This window comes from Epargyreus clarus, unplaced genomic scaffold (assembly GCF_041222505.1).
Source record: "Epargyreus clarus isolate Ecla_fem2 unplaced genomic scaffold, WU_Ecla_fem_2.2 ptg000017l, whole genome shotgun sequence".
NCBI lineage: Eukaryota > Metazoa > Arthropoda > Insecta > Lepidoptera > Hesperiidae > Epargyreus > Epargyreus clarus.
The window spans coordinates 4,075,829-4,088,873 of record NW_027332225.1 but is presented as its reverse complement, the minus strand read 5'-3'; the positions used below and the strand labels follow the sequence as shown (position 1 = coordinate 4,088,873).

General features: G+C 37.0%; 1 protein-coding gene and 2 non-coding genes across 5 annotated transcripts in view; all 3 read left to right on the top strand.

Annotated features, from left to right (window-relative positions):
- Positions 1 to 12,454, top strand: part of LOC140749171 (uncharacterized) — a 45,275-nt gene extending 32,821 nt beyond the window's left edge. For all 3 annotated transcript variants that reach the window (XM_073082212.1, XM_073082215.1, XM_073082213.1), the window contains exons 8-15: positions 430 to 1,231; positions 1,638 to 1,800; positions 3,068 to 3,289; positions 4,237 to 4,370; positions 7,261 to 7,369; positions 8,499 to 8,838; positions 9,152 to 9,289; positions 10,966 to 12,454. In XM_073082212.1, coding sequence (XP_072938313.1) covers positions 430 to 1,231; positions 1,638 to 1,800; positions 3,068 to 3,289; positions 4,237 to 4,370; positions 7,261 to 7,369; positions 8,499 to 8,838; positions 9,152 to 9,289; positions 10,966 to 11,649 — 2,592 coding nt within the window. In that variant the 3' untranslated portion in view covers positions 11,650 to 12,454. The remainder of the gene's footprint in view (positions 1 to 429; positions 1,232 to 1,637; positions 1,801 to 3,067; positions 3,290 to 4,236; positions 4,371 to 7,260; positions 7,370 to 8,498; positions 8,839 to 9,151; positions 9,290 to 10,965) is intronic.
- LOC140749363 (5S ribosomal RNA) lies at positions 8,116 to 8,234 on the top strand. Its single transcript, XR_012103089.1, has one exon. It is a non-coding gene; the product is annotated as a 5S ribosomal RNA (ribosomal RNA).
- LOC140749360 (5S ribosomal RNA) lies at positions 10,309 to 10,427 on the top strand. Its single transcript, XR_012103086.1, has one exon. It is a non-coding gene; the product is annotated as a 5S ribosomal RNA (ribosomal RNA).
- Positions 12,455 to 13,045: the final 591 nt, after the last annotated feature.

Below are 13,045 nucleotides of genomic sequence, written 5' to 3'. Positions count from 1 at the left end.
TTGGAAATTCTATAAACATCAAGTGTTCCTTTATCTGTTTTAGAAAACAAATACATATTTCATTTGATCCACTTTTGATCATATTTCCATAGGAGAAATATTTATTAAATAGTTTTTTAATACTTTTAAAAATGAAAAAACAATTATAGTAATAATCATTTATATGTATTGGTGGTGTATCGCAATTTGATTGTTTCTGTCGCCAACGTCCATACCACGTTGAACACACCGGTTCTCGTCCGATCACCGAAGTTAAGCAACGTCGGGCGCGGTCAGCTGCCGGCGCAACACCGCGCGCCGCGCACCGGCGGCTTTTTGTTGATTTTTTGAACAAACTATTTTATTTTTTATTAGAATTTCATTTTCTATATGTAAAAACATTATATGAAACAACAGTGTTGTGGTTAACATAAACATTTTTTTTCGCAGAGCAAACTCGACGAAATAGAATACATCATAATCCCAGCACGATTATCAAAAAAGAAGTCTAACTTCAGCACTCAAGAATGGGACGCCACTTCCCCAACGGACTCGGAATGCCAGAGCCCAAAGGCAGACATAGAACACAAAGCAGTTGTACACGGCACTCGCGACAGCTCCACTGAAAGCGAGAAGGACAGCAAGAGCGATGCAAGTCCTCTATACGAAACCATAAGAAAAATAAATACACCAGTTACATTTGGTATGGCAGAGAAGTGTTTCTTATCCGACGGAGATCAAAGCGACAATCAACTCTTAATGAAATACGATCATTTACAAGAAAACGAGTGTTCCAGTGCCTGTTCGACGCCATTAGCTAAACTTCACGCTAGAGTGAAGGACCTAGAAACACCTGGGATGCTTCACAGGAGCGACTCCACCGAATACTGCAGTATACTCAGCCCGGACACACGTCATCATTTTGGCTTTAATAACGACAGCTCCAAAGACCAAAGTAGTATAGAGCGCCCCACGGCCAAATTAAGCAGAAGTTTTACACCGAAATCTTACAAACCGTTACACATAAAAGTGCCAGAATTTAATTTGGACTCTATAAAGAGTTTGATCAAGGATCAGAGCAGTAGTGAACGTTCGTCGTACAATTTTGATATAAAGAATTACAGTTTGCCGACCACACCTATAGCTCGAAGTAATAAGTTAAGAAAAAATGCCTGGCTTTCGGGAGATCTTAACGTAAGAGATCGTAGCACCGATAAACTGAAGGATATTTGTGTTATGTCGACATCTGAAGGTAATTGATATACAATATCTAGGAACATTTCTTAAATAACATGCATATTAGAAAAGTTAATTATATAATTAGTTTATGTAAGATGTATAACAAACGTAGAATTAATCTTAGTAATGCCAGGGAATAATTTAAACAATCAGGACTGTAGTGTGTAATCAAAGGCTTTTAGGAATGACGGTGTTATCGATTTTGTTATTTCTATCTTAGTCTTTAAAAGATGCTTAGATGTCCATGTCAGGACACCGGCGGCACCACTGCCAAACACCCTTTTCAGTTACATACAAATTTACTTCTGTTATGAATGAAAAACTGTGACATATATGAATATGATTTATATTAACAGTTTTCATTGATAACCCACGCAAGAATAGAAATAATGTTAAAATATATATTTCTTATTTTTCAGGAAATGAACATCCAAAGACAGATACACTCGCTTCATCCACTGAAAGTGCAAAGGAGCAAGAAGTTGACAGTAACTCTTGTAAGGAATTTTCAATTTGCAAAACTGACGAACAATCGCCAGAAAGTGTTGATACTGTACGAGACAGCATCACTGGTCTACGAAGGTAGGATAATAATGCTAATACAATTTAAACTGTTCAGTTGTCAAAAGTAAAATAGAAAAAAAATGTTCATAGTTAGACTTTTGCGGCATTCTGCTAAATTATATAATAATAATAATGTGTTATGTCACTATTTCCTTTCCAAACAATAAAAATGTCAGAGTCAAATGTCGTTTGGGATTGGTAAAATGTACCAACCCCACAGACCGACATATTTTTTATTTATTTTACAAGCCATACTTAAACTTAAGTTACTGTATTCTGATTAGAATATACTTACATGGGGTGTTGCAGCTTTCTCCACCTTATTAAACGAATCTTATTGAATCCGAATGATGGCCTCAATGTGCTTTAGCTTATTTGTAGAGACATCTAGCGGATCGAACGTAGGTTTTCACAACGTTTATGAGTGATATCAAAACTTAGTTTATTCAATCTGCACTAGTGGCGCTGTAGTAGAATATTGATATATCGTAACATTCTAACGTATTGTTAAGATAATTCCTGTCATTAGTATACAGGTTGAATTTTTAAAACGGGCCTTCAGGGCCAAATCCGAAACTATAAGGATTAGCGAAAAATGCTGAAAGGAGTAACGAGGCCGATTTTGATAAAAACTAAAACTGCATCATTATTTTTTTTTAATATTTTTTTCCTTAGCCGGGAATCGAACGAGTTCATTTTGAAACATACTTCCCATAACATAACCACATAACATAACATAACATACATAACATTACTTCCCAGAATTTGATCCTTGTAAGCGACACTATCAGATAGTGGAATAATATAGAGGTGTCTTTTTTTCAAAATGAACTCGTTCGATTCCCGGTTAAGGAAAAAAAATATTTTAATAAACTAATGATGGAGTTTTAGTTTTTATCAAAATCGGCCTCGTAACTCCTTTCAGCATTTTTCGCTAATCCTTATAGTTTCGGATTTAGCCCTGAAGGCCCGTTTTAAAAATTCACCCTGTATACCATAACCTCGTTTATTCAATCTACACTAACCTCGTTTATACAATACTACAGTGGTGCTGTAGTAGAATATTGATATATCGTAACATTCTAACGTATTGTTAAGATAATTCCTATCATTAGTATGCCTGTTTATTTATTTTTAATCAACTTGCTTGCCAAACATCTGTCCAAAAGTAACATTTGTAAGGTAACTTTCTCAATTTAGGAAAGGATAAATAGGAAAACTTATATAGTTTTAGAATTTCATAATTTTTTTACAAACTTTTATTTACTTTCTCACTCATACACAGAGTTTCCCTACCCCACGACTTTTCATCCCCCGAAACGGATTCCGCTCCACGCACCAACTCGTGGTCCTTCAAATCGTCATCCGTGGGTACATCCAAGTACAAAATAGAAGACGACATTCTCGCCAACGTTAACGTGAAGCCACTAGTCGCCATACACGAGAGGTGGATATACGAGGCCAACAGGAAGAGTGGGCGCTCGATGTCCTTGCCAGAGGATAATAGGTGAGAGTAATACAAATAATGTTATAATAACAGCTTTAGTATGACGTTTTTCCATTATTCAGGTATAAGAAGTTTAAATAAATAAATTAATATGACAGCATATCCAGGGGGCTTAATCATCTGGATTAGTGATACTATTTTCTTTGTTAGTAACAATATACTGTATCCGATACTGTGTCAGTACTTGGATGGGTGACCGCCTGGGAACACCGCGTGCCGTTGGCTTTTTGCTGTTTTTCTCATTCATATCTTGCTTATCTTTTATTTTATTTGAATAATCTACTATATTGTACTCGTATTTTTTTTATAATAAAAAATATTCGTAGCATATAAAAGTTACTTGATAAGGGAGCGCCGCGTGTGTCTAATTTTAAACACAAGTAAATCAATTTTAGAGTTGACTATGCTATATGTAGAAATTAGAAAACATTTATTATTTATTTGTATAATGTTTATACTACCCGAGCAAGCCAACTAGACGAACCGAAGGAATGCGGCCTCCCTCCTCGAGTCCCGCTCCATGCCCCGCTGACATCCTAGTACTGTTCGCAGCTAAACTCTCACTCTCACAATTTACAAATAATTTCTGGATTATATTTTTTGTTTAATGTTGTCATTGTTATCAATGTACATAGTTATTGTTTCTGTGTTACTTAACAAAAGTTTTGACTAGTTTCGACGAAATGGGGAAAATAAGACTATTCGTAGCAGAGAGCGAAAAATGATGTTGCGTTTTACATTTTTTTGTGCTTATTAGTTTAGTGATAGACATTAAAGTATAAACTATTAGACAGAAAATTATTAAAATTTACAATTCATAGGTATAAATCAACATTTCATAACAAGTTATTATTTTTTTGCCAGCGGTACGCACAGTGACGTCATGTCTGACATTCGTCAAGTTGGCTTGGTCGAGTAGTAATAAAATATGTTTTTATGTTTCTCAGTCCCCACCAAGGGCAAGCGTTGAAGCCGGCTTCCCACTGTGTGGACACTCTCCAGAAGTCTCTCCCGCAACTATACAAGCCGCGTCATAACACGAAAACGTTCCGAGCACGTCCCGCTTCGCCCTGCGTCAACGGTCAGTTGTATAGGTGATGTGTTATGGTTTAACGGTTGCCTTTAGTTACTAGTCCGCTCCAAATATAGAAACAAGTTGCGTCGCAACAGCAAATTATAGATATTAGCGGGACGAAGACAGCGTGGGACCCTCCCGGCACCCTCCGCTGCCCGCTCTCGCCCACGGGTACATAACTGCGGTAGTGTGTCCTTATGTTAAGGACCGAAGAAGAAGTTATGTTAAGGACTAAACCCGCGCGCAACACCATCAGAGCGGACTAGAAATTTGGCGCGGACTATACTAAAATAGACTTCTAATGCAAGTATTTCTGGTATTCAGAATATTAAAAAATACAGCAACAAACAAACAAACAAACAAACGCTTTCTACACTCACAGCCCCACACTAGGATTCCCTGTATCGTGGGTGCCATGGACACACACAGAGACAAATACACAAACACCCAGACCCAGAGACAGAAATCTAAATTCATCATTTAAATTTCTGTCTGACCGGGGATCGAACCCGGGACCCTCTGCGCGTCAGACCGGTATGGTGACCGCTCCGCCACGCGGGTCGTCAACACGTCACACGGCAACGGAATCATAAAAGCGACTTTTACAAAAGAAAAATATCTATTTCCTGGCTTTGTACAAAATAGCAATATTATTATTATTTTGCGTATTTTAGTGGTGAATTAAGGCTTACTTTCTGAAATTCAGAGAGTAGAGTATATAATTAGCATTCTACCGAAAAACGATGTATATGTATTAGAAGTCTATACAGCTAGTTGGGTGTGGTGATAGACTTAAGTTTTGCTTTTTAAGTAAAGTTTTAGCCGTGGCTAAACAGTTCATATTGCATATTGTTTTTTAATTGTATATAACACTTATAAGCATAATATTCGGGTATCATTTGGGTTCTGTTAAAGTTAGCACAAATTACTTGGTTCAGTAATCAGTACTAATAATATTATAATTATTCCTGTCACTAATATGTTTAATTTTGTTGTTTCATTATTTTTATGTCTTTCATTACCTGTGGGATTGGTAAAATAAATATTATGTAAGTGCATAAAGTATTCTGATTTGTAAAGTAGTACCTTAAACCATCCAAACCAACCAAAACAAATGCTTTTATGTTAATTCTGGAAAGAACCTCTTTGTGAAGTTTTCCGGTAATTTAATATGATATTAACATACATAAAAAGTGAATGAGATTCGCTGAGATGAGATAAAGAAAAGGTTTAAAAATCGGGACTCGTAGCCAAGATATCTTTTCTATTTTTTTTTTTCCTATTTTTTTGAAACCGTACCTATAAACTATATGTAGTACATACGAGGGCGCGTTTTTAAGTCCGCGGAATGGCGGGGTTGGAGGGATGATAGCGGGCTTGTTAAGGGCGGTACGTGTTAAGTGACTCATAAATAGTATAAATATAAAGTTTTATCACAATTGCATCATTAGTTTTAAAACTATCGACAATTAAACAACTCAATCCGGAAAAAAAATTAAAGTATGGAGAAAATCGAGCATCGCGCCGTTATAAAGTTCCTTACCAAGCAAGGAAAGTCTGTGCAAATCATAATGGAAAAGATGTCATCGGTTTACGGGGACTCTTGCCCTGGAAAAACGATGGTTTACAAGTGGAACAACCTTTTTAAGCTAGGCAGGGATTCACTTGAAGACGACCCACGACCCAGACGGTCTGTTGAGGTGACCACTCCGGAAACGATGGCGAAAGTCGAAAAATTAGTACTGGAAGATGCTCGGCTAAAGAAGGAACAGCTTGCAGAAATGGTTGGAGTATCGGATACAAGCATTTTTAAATTTCTGCATGACCATCTTGGCATGACTAAGGTCAGCGCGCGGTGGGTGCCGAGAATGCTCACGCCGCCTCAAAAACAACAGCGCGTTGAATGTTCCCGTGCGTTTTTGGACCTCTGTGGAGAAGATAAAGATATTGTATTGAATCGAATTGTTACTTGAGATGAAACTTGGGTTCACCATTATGAACCTGAGTCTAAACAAGACTTCATGCAGTGGCATAAAAAGGGTACAGCACCTCCTAAAAGGTTTAAGGTTTCACAATCGGCCGGAAAATTCATGGCGACAGTCTTTTGGGATTCAGAAGGAATTTTGTTAATAGATTATAAAGATAAAGGTGTCTCTATAACCGGAGAATATTACGCAACTATCCTGGAGCGGTTAAAAGAAGCCATCAAAGAAAAAAGGCGGGGAAAATCAACCAGAGGTGTCCTGCTGTTGCACGACAATGCGCCCGTACACAAAAGCCGTATTGCACTGGCTGCCCTGCATAAGGTGAGCTTTGATATTTTAAATCACCCACCCTATAGGCCAGACCTGGCTCCCAGCGATTATTATCTCTTTCCAAAAATGAAAAAAGAGCTTCGTGGAAATAAGTTTTCTACAGACGAAGAAGTTAAGGACGCAATTTTTCCGACAAGGACGAAACATTTTTTATGAGGGTTTAAATAAGTTAATACAAAGATCTTAAAAATGTATTCGTCTTGCAGGAGAATATTTAGAAAAAGAAAAATAATTTTGACATTTTATTTTCCCTCCTTGTCCCTCATTCCGCGAACTTAAAAACGCACCCTCGTAGGTACTAAATAGTAATAGGATTTTGATTGGCACAGGGACTACACTCCATTCCTGTGAAAATATAAACATTTTAGGGTGGTGTCCTTATGGTGATGGTGTACTAACCCTACTTATTCTAAGAATATTCTTATGTATACAAAAATGTGACCATATCAAGTTGATAATTGTACTTTGTAACATATTTGTATCCTTGCTATATTACTGTAAGCTGCCTCAGTACTTCCTTACATTATTAATAAAGAATAAAAAACAAAATACTTAAAAATGAGCGCTTAAAAATATTTCAGGAGGTCAGTGGGATCAGTACAACCAGGCTCGCGAGGCTGTCTCGAAGAATATCAACATTACCGGCCGTGATGACCGCTATAACACATATAGGAAGGACTCCGATAAAGGGTAAAGTAGCTTTGTAATAAAGGGTTGAAGATGGTAGAATCCTTTATGGGCCGATTCAGGTGGCACCACCGCCACACGTATTTCGGCCACAGCAGGAGTGCAGCATAAACGCTGCTGTGTTCTGGGTTGAAGAGAGACATTCTTTTCCGAGACGTTCCAGCTTAGTCCTCGGGGGTAGCGGCGCATCTGTGACCGACCTCAGTTAGGGATATCTAATTCTATCTGGGGTTGATTACAAATGCTCATGGGCGGCAGTAGCCACTTATCATCAGAACAGGAGGCCTGCATTCTCGTCTGCTTCTCCTATAATATTTATTTTAAAAAAGTGATTGCACATTTTGTTGCTGCTTGTCTATTGGTGAGGTTGCGGTAGTATCTGGCGAAAGCCGGGATTTTCGACTTTTAGCCTTAATATTTGTAATATTTTTAGAATAATTTACAATAATGAAGGAAATCACACACGCTTTTTAAAACATAATATTTTACTGTCAGACATATTAATGCAGAAAAATAAGTTAGAAACACCAGTTCCGTCCAAATGTCAAAGTATTATTATATAATTTTAACAGTAAATATTCGTAACACGCAACTCTGGCTAACCTTGGATATCATTGTTATAAATAGATATATCCAAACTACAAATAACAAGCAAGTTATTTCGAATAATAAATTTATATATTTAACAAAAAAAAATTATATATTTTACAAAAACCTATAATGTGGCCACATTTTTCTGTTACGCTTTCGCCAACATCCATACCACGTTGAACACACCGGTTCTCGTCCGATCACCGAAGTTAAGCAACGTCGGGCGCGGTCAGTACTTGGATGGGTGACCGCCTGGGAACACCGCGTGCCGTTGGCTTTTTGTAAATTTTTCACTTTTTTTTCTTGGCATTAGTATAATTTTGATGACTGTTCAAATAATGTTAAACTTTTATTTATATAGGGTTTTGAAAAAGTATAATTTTATTAGTTTTTTATAGGGAATGGAATTGCGTTATAAGTAATTTAGTCTTGATATTTTTTAAGAATGATGAATCGTGAAAAACGTATTTTCTTGTTACATTTACACACATTTTAAATCTCATTCATGCATAAACCTAACCAATATAATGTATCTTTGTAGAACGCCAACAGAGGAGAGCAGCGATAAGGAACTAAAAGTCGACCAATCAACGGACACAAGAAGCATAGAAGAGTTCATCCGAGACCTCATTCGCAAGGAGTTCCAGCACCTCTTGCACGAGATATCCGACGAGGCGTCAGAAACGGTTGAAACCGGTTCTAGAAGTCGGAAGACTGAAGATTTATTCAACAGAGGCGTCGCGAATGTACTGGAGTCGTTGAAGAATGAAGATGAAGTACGGAAGGAGCCGGTCAAGTCGTTCTCGCGGGTTAAGATCAACGGGAACAATAAGCCGTTGTTGCAGATTACGTTCAGCCGATCAGGCGAGAATAGCCTACAGGTAGGATTGCATTATGATTGGGGAAAGTTTGATATACTTTCAAAAAAATCAAATTGGTACATGTAAGTTTATGATTTACTTTTATTTGAACTGTTTGCGATTTATATTCCTATTCTGGTCCCGGTACTACAGGGACAATGATGATGTACCTAGTCACAATTATTTGACAATTGTTGCAGTTATTGTAATTTTTTTACTTAGATAATCATTGCAAATTTCGTACCAGTATTTTGTTTGAAATTGATAGATCACTGCAGTCTGTTTCTTAAACTTAGCCCATGAATGATACTCAATTCATTTTGTTTTCTTGCAGGTGTTGGACAACTGCGTGAACGTGACGATATGTGAGCCGAGCGGTGGAACCTCACGCGCTCCGTCAGCCGAGGACACTCTGACTGAGGATGTGCAGACCAACTCGCTGAAGCGCTGCCAGGCGTTCAGTGCCATACAGGTAGAGATCTATAATACTAGTTTTTGCCCGCGGCTTCGCCCGCGTTTAAAAGAAAATAATATAACATACTAACATACTTAAAACTGAAAATTCGTACCTTCAACTTTGCTAAAGATCATCACTTGATCAAATGCATAGTTAACGATTAAATCCTTACTTATCTCGATTAAAATAATCGATGTTTTGGGTCCTAAAGATCGATTCTCCGATTAATCGATCTTAAATCGCCATCCCTAGTTCCCGTAGGATTTCCGGGATAAAAACTATCCTATGTCCTTTCTCGGGTCTCAGGTCTCAGACTATCTTTGTACAAAATTTCATTAAAATCGGTTCAGTGGTTTGGGCGTGAAGAAGAGACAACCAGACAGACAGACAGAGTTACTTTCGGATTTATAATATTAGTAAGGATGTGACTAGAAGACGAGCATGCAGTCTACATGATGGTAAATGGCTACTGCCGCATATTGACTTCTGTAATCAAACCCTGATAGAATTACATATTCCTACCTGAGGTCCACCATATACATGCCGCTATCCTTGAGGACTAAGCTGGAACGCCTCGGATAAGTATGACTCCCTTACCACACCCTTCAAACCAGAACAGCAGCGCTTAACACTGCTGTTATGAGACAGGAATAGATTTGGCGGTGGTGCCGCCGGAGTCGAACCACAAAGGTTTTTCTACCACCTTCAAAAGGCTGTTTGATTTTAAGTTTTTATAAATGAAAACTTCTCTAAGCATATTGAACATCTTTTGGGTGAACAAAAATCATGGAACTCGCATCATTGTCACCGGACGATTTATGGTCAAGGATTAAAGTTTAAATTGGACATTCACTTCTTTACAAACTAAAAATAATTCAAAAATAATAATTTAATAGCTCGATGATACAATTCACATATTACTTAGTTTTTGTTGTGATTATATGTGACGCACTTACAATAAATTGTATTCTACATTTGCCTACGTGCTAAACATCGAATACATTCATCTATTTCGAATTTTCGACACTTTATTCGCCAACGTCCATACCACGTTGAACACACCGGTTCTCGTCCGATCACCGCAGTTAAGCAACGTCGGGCGCGGTCAGTACTTGGATGGGTGACCGCCTGGGAACACCGCGTGCCGTTGGCTTTTTGCACATTTTTGTATAATATTTTTTATTTTCACATTTAATCATGTTGCATCATGCAATTTGTTACCATGTAGTTCAAAAAATACATGTCATTATATCAGGTTATGTATATTTTTAATAGGGTTCAAAATATGGCGATAGAGCAACTATGAATGTTTGGTATACAATTTCAATGCTACACCCATACATAAGTATAGATATCTCACCGCTTTGTAATTGAAGGAAGCCATGAAATGGCTTAAACGGCTGACAATTCTGTCGGCCGTTTAATGGCTGTCATGGTGTAATTTACGCGGAACAATGCCGACATGCGCATTAAGTGGTGCAAAAACACGAAATTGAACAAAAGGTGCAGGGAAATATCGTTTCATTCGTAAATGCTCTAAAAACATTTTTTTTTAATATTCTTCAAACACGAAAATAGATGACAGTGACAATTTCAATTATCAAATTTAAATAATAATAATAATTTGTTAAAATTACATTTTGTTAGGAGTGAGTAATCTTTACTAATCTATGCTTACAATGTTATTGCAGGAAGCGCGAAGCACGGAAGATTTGTACATCGACGACGACTTATCGACCCAAATGCAGGAGAACTTCGGAGGTCGCGTGAAGTTGATTCCTCTCCACGGCTCCTTACACGAGATCCTCTGCGAGCGCGAGGACGACTGTTGTCTCTTGAAAGTGAAACAGGAGAATGGCTGCGACACTATCTACTTCCGTTGTGACACCTCCGACACCGAGTCTAGAGACGCTATCGACGGCCGTGACACTCAAGACACTGTCGTGTTCAAACGCAGCATATCGCTCGTCGAGGAGCGAATCCAACGCGTGTTTCCGAAGGAGAAACGAGTTCAAACGCCGGTAACGCTAAAGAAGCGCGATGTGAGCCTCAAATCCCGTCCCAAGTCTGAAGTATTCGTTCAGAATATCAGTAATGAGTCCCGAGTCATGAGTAGCAGTACCCCGTCTCTCTTCATGAAGGATGATAAAGGCGACGTCGAAGTGAACATTGAGAACGTGATGTGTTACCAGGATTCCTCCTCCGACGAATGTCTGAAGTGCCAAGTGGAGAATGATGACTTCGAGTTGTTAGAAAGAGAGATCGAGCGCGATATTGCTGTTGGCAACATGACGTCGCTCACATGCGGTTGCCTGGAAAAGATCTCTGAAGAAAATCTGTCAGTTCTCAACGAGGAAACTGTTGACAGGAATTAATTATTTTTTTTTTACAGGTTTCATTTTACTGGTTGCCGATTAATCTTCATGATTGCCGAGATTCGTTAACATCGGTATCGGTTAGGTCGTGTCAATTATGTAGCGTTTTTATTGACAATATACTCTCTATATGGTAAAAGTTCAGTGACCATAATAAATTAAAACATTACTACAATCGGCGACCATCACTATGGAAATAATTGGATATGTTTGCGATATCGTAAACATGAAATTAAAGATTAAGGATGACTAATCTTACGTTTCGTTAATTAAATGTGTACCTAATTAGTGTTACGCTTTTTTGACAAAAGCGCTATAAGTACAAAACAGTAGATTTCTGTTGCAGACATTGAATGTTTGTATTGTTCTGTGCATTGCCTGTCCTCAAAATACTTGCATTTAAAGCCCAAAGATTAACGTTTGTCAAGATTGTTTTTTATTATTTTTTAGAAATGTTAAAATATAGTGCAAGTCTATGTGATTTTTAGATTAAGTAGCACTACATTCCACTGTTGTGATTTTAGAATAGTTTCACGAATAAGATTTTTTGTAATTGTTACATAGTTAGATACACTCAGTTTTATTTATCGTTGATCCTTCATTTTGGTTTTAGATATTAGATTAGTAACTTTTCTTGTTTGCGCATGAACCAAAGGATTATTGATTTGATTATACATTGATCTGTTGTCTGAAGTATCCATTTTTAAAGTTTATTAATTGTTTTGAACGTCACTTTTAGTAAATCATTATGGAGCGCGGCTTTGATTTTAGACGTACTTGTTAAAAATAAAACTCTTGAGCTTTTTTTAGAAATAGTTTTATTTAAAAAGCATATAACAATCTTACATGTGAGTACTACATTTACAGAAATGGCACCAGGTAAAGTAAAATATATATTTTTTTTAATATAAGGTAAAGTGGTGTGAATAATTAAATGCAGGTGTAATCTTACATTTACAAAATTATAACCTAAAGTATACCTATTCATTAATATTATTGCTTTGCTAGGAGTTAAAAATATTTTATTTTTATATTTTTGGAAGACTGGGATATGATATCGTTTGACCAAAAGATAAAATCTTTTAAACATGCAATCAATAGAATTTGCGAATATCTTAATCTGGGGAGTAGTTGAAATATGGTATGATGTCGAAGTTTTTTATGAATATAACTAAAAACAATTTGTAGTTACTGTCGTATTTTTGACTTCTGAATATACAAGTTTTTGAAGCCATATTTATTTTTTAAGAAGTGCACAGTTTTAACAAAAAAAATTTCGTATCAACAACAGTTTCACTGTTTTAACAAATTTCAAATTCATTATAACATTTATAACAAATCAAAAAAATCAACTCAAAATTGAGACGTATTAAATGGGTCTAACCCACACGTCTAA